At 48.4% G+C, this 13,255-nt stretch overlaps 1 protein-coding gene across 2 annotated transcripts; it reads right to left on the bottom strand.

Annotated features, from left to right (window-relative positions):
- Positions 1 to 6,461: 6,461 nt before the first annotated feature.
- On the bottom strand, positions 6,462 to 11,885 carry LOC136533474 (senescence-associated protein OSA15, chloroplastic-like). Of its 2 annotated transcripts, XM_066526017.1 has the most exons (13): positions 11,747 to 11,885; positions 11,102 to 11,588; positions 10,114 to 10,284; positions 9,918 to 9,991; positions 9,754 to 9,830; positions 9,585 to 9,656; positions 9,301 to 9,369; positions 8,526 to 8,572; positions 8,263 to 8,386; positions 8,070 to 8,138; positions 7,887 to 7,990; positions 7,519 to 7,594; positions 6,462 to 7,028 (listed from the first exon to the last, which is right to left on the bottom strand). In XM_066526017.1, the coding sequence occupies exons 2-13, from the start codon at positions 11,404 to 11,406 to the stop codon at positions 6,855 to 6,857; spliced, it is 1,362 nt and encodes a 453-aa protein (XP_066382114.1). In that variant the 5' UTR covers positions 11,407 to 11,588; positions 11,747 to 11,885; the 3' UTR covers positions 6,462 to 6,854. The 2 variants fall into 2 exon arrangements, with proteins under 2 accessions (XP_066382114.1, XP_066382115.1); XM_066526018.1 differs by lacking the exon at positions 11,747 to 11,885 and having other exon boundaries at positions 11,102 to 11,722.
- Positions 11,886 to 13,255: the final 1,370 nt, after the last annotated feature.

Here is a 13,255-nt window from a genome sequence, read left to right as displayed (position 1 = left end):
GGCTTCGATGCCACGCTCGAAGATGATGAAGTCGAGCAGCATGCCCCTCGGGACCCAGAAAACACACTTCTCGGGATTGAGTTTGATGCAATTTGCCTGGAATTTCACAAAGGTTAGCTCAAGATCAGTGACAAGGTGGCCAACCCGTTTGGACTTAACTACGATGTCATCGACATAGGCCTCAATGGTCCGCCCGATGAGGTCCCTGAAGCAGTTGAGCATACAACGCTGGTAAGTGGCCCCAGCGTTTTTCAGACCGAACGGCATTGAGATGTAGTAGAACGATCCGAAGGGGGTGATAAAAGACGACGCGAGCCGGAGTACGCATCAAGGAAGCAAAGGGTTTCGCACCCAGAGGTAGAGTCGACTATTTGGTCTATGTGCGGCAAAGGAAATGGGTCCTTTAGGCACGCCTTGTTGAGGCCCGTATAGTCAACACACATCCTCCATTTCCCGCTCTTCTTTTGTACAAGGATGGAATTGGCTAACCACTCTGGGTGGTGTACCTCCCTGATGAATTCGGCGGCTGATAGTTTTGCTATCTCCTCACCGATGACCCTGTGCTTTTCCTCGTCGAAGCGGCACAGGCATTGCTTCACCGGCTTGGAGCCTGGATGGATTTTCAGGGTATGCTCGGCGACCTCCCTCGGAATGCCTGGCATATCCGAGCGTTTCCATGCAAAGATGTCTTTGTTGTCACGGAGGAAGTCGACGAGCGTGCTTTCCTATTCGGAGGAGAGCGTGGTACCAATGCGTACCATTTTACCCTTGGGGTTCTAGGATCTATGAGGACCTCCTTGGAGCCCTCGGCCAATTCGAACGACCCGGTCGACCTCTTTGCGTCGGGCACTCCTTCGGCGTCCTCCTCCTTGAGGGCGACGAGCTCCCCGGAGGCGACGATTATCGTGGCGTGGCCACAACACTCGACCTCACACTCATAGGTGCACTGGAAGGAGGTGCCGACGGTGATGACCCCGCCGGGGCCTGACATCTTCAGCTTGAGGTACGTGTAGTTGGGGATGGCCATGAACTTCGTGTAGCATGGACATCCTAGGATGGCGTGGAAGGTTCCAGGGAACCCCACTACCTTGAAGTTGAGGGTCTTAGTCCTATAATTGACCTGATCCCCAAAGGTAATGGGCAGATTGGTCTGTCCGAGTGGCATGGCCTGCTTCCCGGGGACGACGCCGTGGAAAGGCGCTCGAATGGGGCAGAGGTGCGTTCGGTCGATGCTCATTACATCGAGCGTCTTTGCGTACATGATGTTGAGGCCGCTGCCTCCGTCCATCAGAACTTTGGTGTGGCGCTTTGGGTCAACGATTGGGTCGACCACAAGCGGATACCTTCCCGAGTGTGGGACGGCATCTGGATGGTCGGTCCGATCGAAGGTTATGGCGGACTTCGACCACAAGAGAAAAGGAGGTGTGGCCGGCTGGGCCATGTAGACTTGGCGGCGTGCGACCTTCTAACGACGTTTGGAGTCGTAGGCCATTGATCCCTAGCCGTCTGGCGTTGGAAAGTCGTCGCCCTTTTCCTCGGTGTCGTCCATAGCAGGGGTAGGTTCCTTCCCCTGTTCCCCTTTGTTGGAGCCTCCGGACAAGAACTCCCCCATGAGGCTGCAGTCCTTGAGCGGATGCTTTACGGGGAAGGCATGGTTCAGGCACTGCCCCTCGAGCATTTTCTTGAAGTGGTTCAGAGCGCCCTCCATGGGCTTCCGACCACCCTTGCGATCAGCAGCACCCACGAGTGGGTCCACACGCCGTTGCTTCTTGTTTTTCCTTTTGGCAGAATGATTGGAGGTGCCTTCACCGGCACCCTCGTCCCGCCTTGCCTTGCCCTCGAGGCGATCAAAGATCGCTCCGACTGCCTCTTCTCCTAAGGCGTGGCTGGTGGCGATGTCTAGGAGCTCCTTGGTGGTCCACGGGCCCTTTGGGCCCTTGCATCCCAGCTTGTGAACCAAGGACTCATAGATCGTCCCGGACAGGAAGGCTCCTATCACGTCGGCGTTGACGACGTTGGGAAGCTCGTTGCACTGCCGAGAGAAGCGCCGAATGTACCCACGAAGGGTCTCACCGGCCTTTTGGCGACAGTTCTTGAGGTCCCATGGGTTCCCAGGGCATTTGTACGTGCCCTGGAAGTTTCCCACAAAGATCTCCATCAGATCCGCCCAACTCTGGATTGCGTTGGACGATAGGTGTTGCAACCATGCCCGAGCCGAATCGGCCAAGAACAGTGGAAGGTTGCGGATAATGAAGTCGTCATTATCCACACCACCGGCTTGATAGGCAAGCCGATAGTCTTCAAGCCAAAGCCTGGGGTTTGTCTCCCCGGAGTACTTAGGGATATTAGTAGGTGGTCGATACCTTGGTGGGAACGTAGCGTTGAGGATGTGCCGGCTGAAGGCCTGAGGCCCTGGGAGGCCGGAGCTTGGGCTCCGATCCTCGCCACTGTCATAGCATCCGCCGTGTCAAGGATGATAGCCGTGTCAAGGGTGCTGCGTGCGTCGCAGTTGTGGCCGAGACGTTGATGTACTGGGATTGCAGCGTGCTGCCCGTCGCCTTGCGGCGCTTGGTGGACCGATGCGTCCCTGGCGGGGCGTACCGAGGGCGTACGCTAGCTGGTGTCGGGCTCGCGTCGTTGAGACAACGAGCTCTCCACATGCTATGCTGCCGCACGCTCAAGTAGCATACAAATTTCGTGGTGGGCCCGGCGATCCTTGGGCGTTGCAGCCTCTGGAAGGCCACGGAGCAAGGCCGTTGCGGCAGCGATGTTCTAGCTTGCCCGAGCAAAGTGGGGAAGGGTTTCATCATCGGCGATGATCCATCGGTTTACGTTGCGGTCCATGGCGCGTGTGTGCCCTCCATCTCCACGACGCCTGATCTCCTCATCGACCTTCACGTACTCCCGAACAAGCTGTTGTTTGGCTTCGTCTATTTCCTGCTTTCGGGCTCTCAGTTGCTCCACCCCAACATGAGGTGGGGCCACTGTCCCCCTCTCGGTTGCGCCGCCGCGGTTGCCTCCCAGGGTAGTCTCCTCCATGGAGATGCTTTCGACGTGTTCCTCGGAGGTTTCCACCATGAAACATTCCCGGGAGGGATGATGGCTCCCCCTGCCGGAGTCAGAGCCAGAGTCCGACCCCAGCCCATCCACGAGGAGGCCGTGGAGGGATTCCGTAACGCTTTCGATCATCCCTACGAACTCATTGTTCGAGGGGGACAGGATTGTGAGTTGTGCCACAAGGTGGCTAACGGTCGCCGTGGCGTCACGGAGATCGAACAGAAATGCGGTCGGGGCGCTCCGTGCGGAGTGTTCCGGAGAGAGGGTGAGGCGGCGCGGGTCCTCCCTAGACGGCTGTGGTCCATGGGAGAAGCCGGGCTGGCGCTCAAGCCTCCCGTAGTTGAAGTTGATGGAGGGGAGAGACTGAACGGCGGCGTGGGCCAGCGCCAACTCTCCTCCCAGTGTTACAATGAAGTCCAGGTCACCGAAACGCATGTGTGCACCCGGAACCCAACTGATTGCATGGTTAGCCATCCACGGCCTGATTTGGAACGCGCAAAGGCCCCTACCTGGCGTGCCAACTGTCGGTGTTTCGAACAAACACCGGCTAGTAAATTTATGATTGTTGCGCGTTAGGCCCGGATGGTGCACTAAAGGACACGAGGTTTATACTGGTTCGGGTTGAACGTTCCTACGTCCAGTCTGCTGCTGCTCGTGTTATTAGTACCAAAAATGGTTCGTAGTAGGGGGTACAAATGGTCGAGAGAGGGACGAGTCCCAAGTCTTTGATGGAATGATCGAAAAGGTCGTCGAGAGCTTGGTCGCTGCTCAGCCGTGTGTGAAGTGTCGTGTGTGTTGAACCTATCCGTCCGGCATCGGTCCCTTTGGTGGGGGGCCCTGCCCTCCCTTTTATAGACCAAGGCAGGAGCAGAGGTTACAGATCGGAGAAAGAGGAAAATACCAAAGGTATCGAAGGTCCTTCGAGGGAGCCGGGTCTTCCTTTTTCCCTGTGCCTGCCCTGCTTAACATGGCAGACTGTGTTAGAGGTGGCGTGTTTGCTGATCTTCATAGGCCATGCCCTGGCCCTATTTAGCAAGTGGGTGCGTCCCATCCTACGCCGGCGGACGGTGCGGCGCGCCGGAGAGCCGCGCCGTGACCCCTCGGGGAGTAACAAGGGAAGTGACCATACGTCCGTCACTGTAGATGATGTGATTTCTATCTTGGATCGTAATGGCTGTCATATGTCTGTGTTAGTATCTGCGCCCGAGGACTGAAGGCGGCACCTACTACACTGTTGGATAAAAGTCGGCGCCTACAACACTATTCGAGCACTGTTACGTCGGAAAGGACCTAAAGCGCCCGTCCCATCGTATCCTGATGGTACCTTCCCACAGGCACACATGGCATGGCCCTCGATATCATGGTTGACTCGAATGTCCTGTCGTATCATGTGCTCGTCCTCGTGAAGGAGTAGGGTGCGATCGTCGGTCGAGGCGGAGCCAGCCCTTAGCCGTCGGACGAGGCGGATCTAGCCCTCGGGGGTCGGGCGAGGTAGAGCCTGCCCTTGGACGTCGGACGAGGAGGAGCCGGCCCTCGGGGGTCGGGCGAGCGAAGCCTGCTCTTGGACGTCGGGCGAGGCGGAGCTAGCCCTTAGCCATCGGGCGAGGCGGAACCAGTCTTCCGTCGTTCGGGCAAGAAGCGTAGTAGTGCTCTTTGTCTGACTGAAAGCGTCAACATTCGATGGTCATTAGTCCCACCTCATTGGGTACCCTGGTATTAGGTCCCCGACAACAGTCGACAGTGATGGGGCTCGACTATCAATTCCAGTTCCACTCCCGACAGTGACAAGACATTATCACTGTCAGGTCAAGGCTTAACCCATCAGCGATAGTTTTAGGACCACTGCTAGTTCACAGCGGTCGCTTTAGGAGGAATGATACTTTGCTCTAGCGGAACCCAACTCAAATTGAAGTTTTACCGGCACATTTGAGAGATCAAAGAGGGAGGGGGCACAGTGGAGAGAGAAATGCGTTGGTTGTCATTGTAGGAGGAATTGTGTACGGGCAGATAGTTGGGCACACTCTTGGTTGAAAACGGATGGAAATGGAAGGAAAAACTCTTTTCATGTTCCGTTTCTACATTTCATCATTGGGAAACGGGACCGGGATCGGAAAGGCCAGGATCGGAATATACGGGTATTCAGAAATGGACAAATATGGGTGGAAAGATGATGGAAACGGATGGAAGTCAGGAACTTAAGCCGGAATCACAATCCCATATCATGATCATGACATTCTAAAACCAGCACAAAAGTAAGCAACCACACAATTCTGGAGTGCAGCAACACCAACGCAAATATAAAAATCATCCCTCTCATTTATCAATCGTGCTCTCGTACAAGTGCAAGTGTGCTCCCACTAAGTTGTTAATGCCCACAAGTACAAGTGCATGCACACATCAGCAGGCAGTATGCCGCTACAGCTTGAGCGCAAGGCAGAACCAGCCCAGGCCGGATGGGGACCGGGACACGGCACACGGGTTTGCGTTATTGGGCTGAAGACGTGGGCTTTCTAGCTATTGGGCCTCTTGGGAGTTATCGCTTCAGATCATCCCGGATTTAAGAAATACGGATCAAATACGGGATATTTCCGGACAAATACGGGATCCAGAAAAACGGGCGGATGAAGCCTCTCCCGTTTCCGACCCGGCTCCCGTCCTGTTTTTAGATCTTTTCTAAAAATACGAAAACGGCAGGTCATAGAGAAACGGACGGATCGGGTCGGATATGTTTCGTCCGTTTTCAACCTACGCTAGCGCCGAGATGGGCGTCAGGGAGCATGGCACCTACCCGCATGCCACACAGCCACAAATCTGCCAATCTTGGCGCGATATAATGAGATGTACAACCTGCGCCCAGCCCTGATTCTAGTTTAGTAGTTTTGCAATTCTTTGTCCCAAAGAGTCCATACATAAATTTCTTTTGAACATAGCAATAAGTTAAAAAAAAAATCAGAACCAAAGAACGCAAGGCAATGCTAAAAAAACAGTTAGCAAACAAAATTGCCCTGGGAAAAAATTGGAATGCTAAAAAACCGCTGGCTCTTTGCCCTCCCTCGGCCTGCCGCCGCTCAAGGCACGGACTGTCGGAAGTCCGTGCAGCGCTCGTCGAGCCTCTCCCCTCTTCTGTGGCGTTGGGATAGCTCAGAAGGTGAAAGATTGAAGATGCCAAGCGGGTCCCAATGGTCAGTGTCCACTAAGAGAATTTGGGAGCTTTGGTTTAGGAGCTTCCGCCAGAGCAAATGCAAAATAGAGGACCAACAAAAATAGGGGAAAGCACCCAAATCGAAATATGGGCCCTGATTTAGTTCCTCCTGCTGAAGTTGATCTAAAGGTAATGTTGCCAGCAGATGGTAATTATGCTGATTTTCAGTTTTGAACAGATAACAGTAATACTCGATCCACAATTTGCAGCGCAGAAAAAACCATGTTCCATTTGTTGTCCAGATACAGAATTTGAGCCAATTACAGTACTATAAAACCAGGGCCACTATTATAAGACTACATATTCCCACAAGGGAATTCGTTCACTTTTACGTGCTTTTCAAATACAACATTTTGTTTCATGTCTGAACAATATCCAAAGGGAACAGACTTCTATTTACTCTTCTTTTTATTCCCCATTTACCAAGTTTCACAACACGTTTTTTTCCCTTCAACTAGATATATGTAAAATACCTATATCTATCTGATCTTCAGTCCTAAAAGTAAAACAGGAATGCTTTATGTGCTGGCCATGATGATTTCTTATGCATCGGTCCATTGCCATCGAAATTGGAATCTTTCAACTTGTTTACACCTCATGTGTCATCATCTGCTGCTGAATTGTCACCATCAGCATCCTCGGAAGCCAAATTCTGATTCATTACAAACCTCAGACTGTCACCTTCTTCAAGTTCCCACTGCTTCTTGAGTTCATCAATGGCGCTTGATGCAGCCCTAGCTACAGCATAATTGGGATCTTGAGCCAATCTCTGCAACCAAAAGGAGAGAAATTGCAACAACCTTACCAAAGAACTTTGGTAGAAACATAGCTTCGTGTCACAAGTCCGAAAATGAAGTGAGAATCAAACATAAATGTCTTCAGCTTGTATGGTCTGGAACATGGATGGTTGAAATATGAAATTTCTTAATCATGTGAGCATTTAGTTGTGGAATATAGCCTGCACTCTCGAGATTAAGAGCCATGATTCGTTGCCTAGTCTACCCTTGCCAGATTTTTTGTGGGAGAAATGATCCTTTTCTATTAGAGAACCAATTTTGACTCTCTCAAGAAAAAACGGAGACTTTGACTCTTTGCCCAAATTAAATCATGACTTCTTTGCTCAATAGCAAGCCTGGGTGAGAAACCAAATAAGCCCTCAGACATTCAGCCTATAGAAATTCAGAAATGAAGTGCCAAACAGCCTTTTATGCTTTTTCTTTTATCATTTTGGATAGGTAGGAAGGAGAGATGAATTCAACCTGCAATGCACCCATGCCAGCATTCCCAAGAGTCCACATAGATGGAGCTGTTGCCAATGCGTTAGCTAGGGCTTTCCTACAAAGAGTAGAAATTTATAATGTTCATCAATGGAATATAGTAGTATCAATGTATTGTTGAATTTTACAAAATAAGAACAAGGGAATTAAGGTATTGCTTTCCTGAAATATAGAAGCATTAAAATATAAAATAAACTAATCTAATGGGAACTAGGGCCATTGAAAATAAGAAATTGGCACCCGAACTCGTTTTTTGGCAACATGATCATTGTACAGTATTTAAACATTAGCTTTTATGTTGAAATCAAGTGATTGATGGGTACTTCAGCAGGAAAGAAGTCTCTATGTACCTAGTATTAACGTCTGGAGAGCTTGAACATTCAGCAATCAAGGAAACACTCCTTTTCCCATCCATGGCATCCAGGTCAATTAGAGTCGCTATTAACAGTTCAAGCTTCACAAACAGAAAAGTATGACATCAAATATGAAGGTAGGAGGTTTGACATAGATCGAATCAGTTTAAAATGGCTCACCTCCTCAGGATCTGTGTAGTCAATACCATCAGCTTCAGAAAAGGCAGATGCCATACTCTGGTATGCTTCCTAGGAAGGATAAATCAAGGAAAAGTTAACACTATGATAAGACTGTGCCCATGAGAGAGAGAGAGGGAGGGGGAGGGAGGGAGAGGGACTGAGACTGCTGCTAAATAAGTTATGTAGAAAGTACCTCAATGGCATAAATTTGATCAGCAGAAACTTCACCAGGAAACAGGTCAAGAGTCTTCCCATTCTTCTCAAGTGAAATAAACCCTGTTGAATTTGTACGAGACGATGAACCGTCCTTTGGAAGCCTATGAGTAAATTTTAGCTTAATTCAAAGTGATCCATAGTGAGCAAGTACTAGATCAAAAGTAAAAAGTAGTTCTCTGTAATGAAGCAGCTATGTGCTCGTCCAAAACTATCATTTCAAACTTTCTCTCTAGAACTTACTGCTCATATAATCTGTTCACCATCATGTCATGGATGTCCTGAACAAACTGCATTGAAATTTGTAAAATTACATACAAGTATATGAAGTTATAATAAAAACGTTATAGGAGCAATGCTTATAGTTATCAAGTTGGGATACAATGAAATTCGGTAGTGTGAAATCAAAATTTCTACTTGAAGCAAATTTTGTTGTGGCAAGAGATGTGAAAGTCTTTCATTACAAAAGCAGCCTCTTTAGTATACAAAGCAATGTGCAAATATTGATTCGTCTGCAAACTGTGTTGGATCAGAGAACACTGAACCTTCTATGTTGATGGGAGCATGTAGACGTGTAGAGTGCCATAAGAAAAATTCCCACATAATCATAGTTCCCATTCTGCTTTATTTAGTTAGTAGGTAAATCAGACACGACATTCGATGTTGCATTAGATAACTTCCCGGTGTGATTATGTAAGGCATGTTTGGTTTCCTTCCACACATTGCCACACCAAATTCCCACCACACCATAGGGAATGTTTGGAAGAGGAATGTATCTATGAACAGGTGGGTCAAAGGCATAGCAACTATTGATTTGGTGTTCAAACTAAATAAGTTCTTAGAAAGATGAGCACTTTCACTATTAGTCACCCCTTTATACAAATTCGAACCGCCATATAATAAAAATGAGCTAGAATATCCAGAATAAAAATTGGAAACAGTAGAGATCTAAGGATGGTTATTTGAACACTCGACGTTGCAAAGTTTCAGAGCTAGATATGGAAGTAGTTAAAGCTACCTTCAATGCCATGAGAGCGTCTTCCATGGCACGTCGTTTAACAACCAAGTCAGCTCGTCGCAGATCTGCCTGGTTGCAAATCAATAATACATTAGATTAGCATGAATTCAACAGCAATACACAAAGGGCGCTGGCATTGATAATTGATAAAAAAAAAGATGTACTACTCCTATATGATATGAATAGTACTGGCAATTTTCTACAGTAAAGATGGAAACTATTGCTCAGATCTTACAATTGTTCCAACAAATTGAAGTAAAATAATATGAACTACTAGTTCACACCTCCAAAGCACCATCACTCCAATGTTTGTCTGCAGCTTTCTTCAAGTCTGACTGAGCTCGCTCCTTAAATGCCTGAATAGGCATGAAAATGCTGATTATTTACATAGATGTAAAAAAGGAGACAGAATACAAAAAAAAATGAATAATTTAGTATCTTACAGATACATACTCTGGCAAAATGGTTAAGGCGCGCTGCTCTCTCCTTCACAGTGTTGTCAATCTTTTGAGTATCCTTTCGTGCACGAGCTGTAATGCAAGATAAGTTTAGATGAAGCTTAAATAATAAATAATTTTATATCAAGAACTTATTTGTCCCAAAAGGAGAGCATGTACCATCAAGCTTGAGAAACCCCAGGCCCAAAACAGCAGCATCCTGGCATGCACGTTTGTTCAGCCTTGTTATGCCACTAGGATGCAAAGTAGATCAGATATAAGAATAAAATAAACAGTTATGCAAACAATAACTTGCTTTTATCAAGGAGCAAATTTAGCAATATGAATATGGTTCTACTTTGGAGTAGAAGAGTACCGTGAAAGTAATAGAATGTCACTTTGAGCCCTTTCATTTACAAACTTAGCATCATTGTAAACAAATTTGCAGGCTTCAGCCAACCCTTGATTAGCATAGGCTGACTTCTTCTTTGATGGAACTTGACCATCTGAAAATTGAGGATTTCCCCTCGAATGTTGCTTGAAATCTCTGCAACAAACACATTGGAAGATAATTGGAAATCACTCATGGTTAGATGTCTAGTCTAAAAACAACAGTGCACCTTTGCACACACAGTCATCGAGCCTTATGATGCCACTGTAGCCTATATTAAAAGAAAATGCATATATAGAAATTTGCTTTAAAGCAGAAAGAATAGATTGTCAGCTAACTATGTTCAATATTTCAATAAAAAAATATAATGAAAAAGAGAAAGTAGGGGCTGCGCATGCTTTTATCATCAGAGAAAACATTTGAAGTCAAAATAAGTTTTCTCAAAGCACCCTGACAGCAGGTGACATATTTAGGCTGATAATATATTGTGGGAAGACTTTACTATGCACAAGTGAAAACACTCAAGCAAATGCAAACCTAAATGCATATAACAGTAATCACTAGACAAATAATAAAGACGCATAACAACCAATGATGAATAGATGGCCCATAAGTGAAGTATGTGCCAAAAAATATTCCAAGCGTTGGTGTTTGTTAAATGTGAACATGACCCCCAAAGCTGGCTTACATGATGCACAGGGCACTTGCAAAATTTCCACTGATCCACTAAGAAAAAGTTCAACTGTTTTAACAATTATTATTGTACAAGTTACCACAAATAAATGTACTAAGGCCCCGGGACAATAACCACCAATCCAAACAACATTACTGAAAAGAAGGCTTTAATATATTCTGAAACTGAACTTGCTGACTAAAGTATCTACTAGCATAGGAAGATTACTACATGATTTTCCCTCTTATAGAAAACACACTGATTCTGTAGAAGAAAAGCAGGGCAGCAGTTAAAGCTTACCTGTAAGGGCTGGCGCCACCTTCTTCAGCAGCATCGCACTCTTCAGTTTCGCATTCGCAGCTGTTATGAGACCCACAAGAGTGGCAGCGAGCATCGCAGCCACCGTGCCCGAGCAGTGAACCATCAGACTTGCTGCCTCTGGGCTTCCACTGACAGAGCCTGGAGACGAGGTGGTACCCGTTTGCCCACCTCCTGGCCTCCGATTTCTTGGCCAGACATGTGACCTCGCGCGGCGCCGGCGTCCCGTATTGATCTCTGTAGCACATCCTACATGCCACCGTGGTGCCGTACATAGTGCTAGCCATGCGCGCACAAGCTTCTGTAACTGTAAAGGCCACTCACCAGTCACCACCCAGATCAAGAATTCAAGATACGCCTAGAGTGGTGAGCAGGGGTCTGTGCTGTAGCTAATTCCTGGCTGCCCGTTTGGAGTGCTGGTACACAGCCATTGCAGTTGCTTGCAGCGCCTGGTGTGAAATTTCAGTCACTGCGTGTCACAGCAGGCGGCCAGACACAGCTCCAATCAATCCATCGGATGTGTGGTGCTAAATAAAACAAAGAACGAAAGAAATCGACGGAGTTGTTGGCTCGCCAGCACCGACAACCACACAGCAGGAACGGAAGGGGAAGGAAGGGGCGGGGTACCTGGTGGATGGGATGCTCGTCGTCGTCGGCGAAGTGAGGGCGCTGGTCGGGCGGGGAAGCGTCCGTCCCCAGCTTGTGACGCGATGGCGATGGAAGTTATTGACGCGATGGCGATGGAAGTTATTCCAGAAGCAGCCAGTGAGGGAGGCGGGCCCACGGGATCGCGGGAGGGGAAGCGTCAGCCACCAGTTGGGCCTGCGGCCGGTGAGAGGCCAACGGGCCCGGGCGGGCCCACCACCATCCTTATCCGCTATCCTGTGGCAGGGAACGTCGCCGCATCGGCAAATCCATTACCGTGCGTGTATTTCGGGGGTTTTAAAATCGCTACCCGCTAGTCACCTGGGCATGGAATTCTAGGTTCAGTTTGAATCTAGAGAGATTTTAGGAATTGGAATTCTAGGATTTTAGAATGTACATTTTAGATTTAATAAAAAAATCTATGATAACTTTTTTGAACATCAATGATAGGTAATCTGCCTTTTCATTTAGTAGAGGAGTATCAAATTTACAAAGTTAAGTGAAAAAAAAAGAAAAAACAGCATGAGATGCAGGCTATACGGGAACAACGAAGGGAACTGCGGGCGCTCGGACGTACGATGGATACCAATCCATCGGATGGTACCGTGCCCCGTGCGATTCGTTCCCCACGCGTGCGCCTGCACATTGAGCCCGTGCCAGCACGTCTCACCCATGCCTGCATTTCGTGCACCCACATGGGTCCCGCGCCACCTCGACGTTGCCCGCGCCGCGCGCCCGCGCGCCCTCGTGCTTCCCACACGCATCACATGTGCAGCATCTGTTCTACTTTTGAAACATCTAGATGCAACACTTGCAACATACTTATGAAGACAGATGAAACACTTAACATGCTTCTAAAACACTTGAAAAAATAATTAAAAGCACTTGAAAAACATTGCAAACATACGTAACATTCATATAAAACGCTTGCAACGTATGTGTGAAACATATGCAACATCTAGATAAACATACTTGCAACATATGTCTGGAAAACAGATGAAACATTGGGGATAGACACCAACATACATGTACACCCATTGCAACATATGCAACATCTCGATCTACTTTTACAACATCCGTATAAAACATATGCAACATACCTCTAAAACATCTAAAACATTTGAAATGTACGCTTGAAACATTCATCGTATTCCGGTGCAGCCTCATCCGTCGTTTGCATCGGGGCGCCGCAAGCGTAGCAGGAGGCGAGGCCGGAGGGCTTCTGCGTCAGGGCTGACGTTTCTCCTTGCGCTGGCGACGCCTGTTGGCATCATCATACACGAGCACGCGCGCAGCGGCCAGCTGGTGGCCGAGGGAGCAGTCGCCAAGTGTGGGCACGACGAGCGGTGGAGCAGGAGTAGCGGCAGGGGCAGTGGAGCAGGTGCGTGACCGTCGACGGCGAAGCAGAGCAGGGGAGCGGGTGGGCGGCTTGGTGGAGGCTCCCGCGGCGATCGGGAACGCTGCGACAGCCGGTACGAGATGGGGAAATAT

The sequence above is a fragment of the Miscanthus floridulus genome, unplaced genomic scaffold (assembly GCF_019320115.1).
Source record: "Miscanthus floridulus cultivar M001 unplaced genomic scaffold, ASM1932011v1 fs_894_3_4, whole genome shotgun sequence".
Lineage (NCBI taxonomy): Eukaryota > Viridiplantae > Streptophyta > Magnoliopsida > Poales > Poaceae > Miscanthus > Miscanthus floridulus.
The sequence above is the reverse complement of the archived record's forward strand: the minus strand, read 5'-3'. Positions and strand labels throughout refer to the sequence as shown.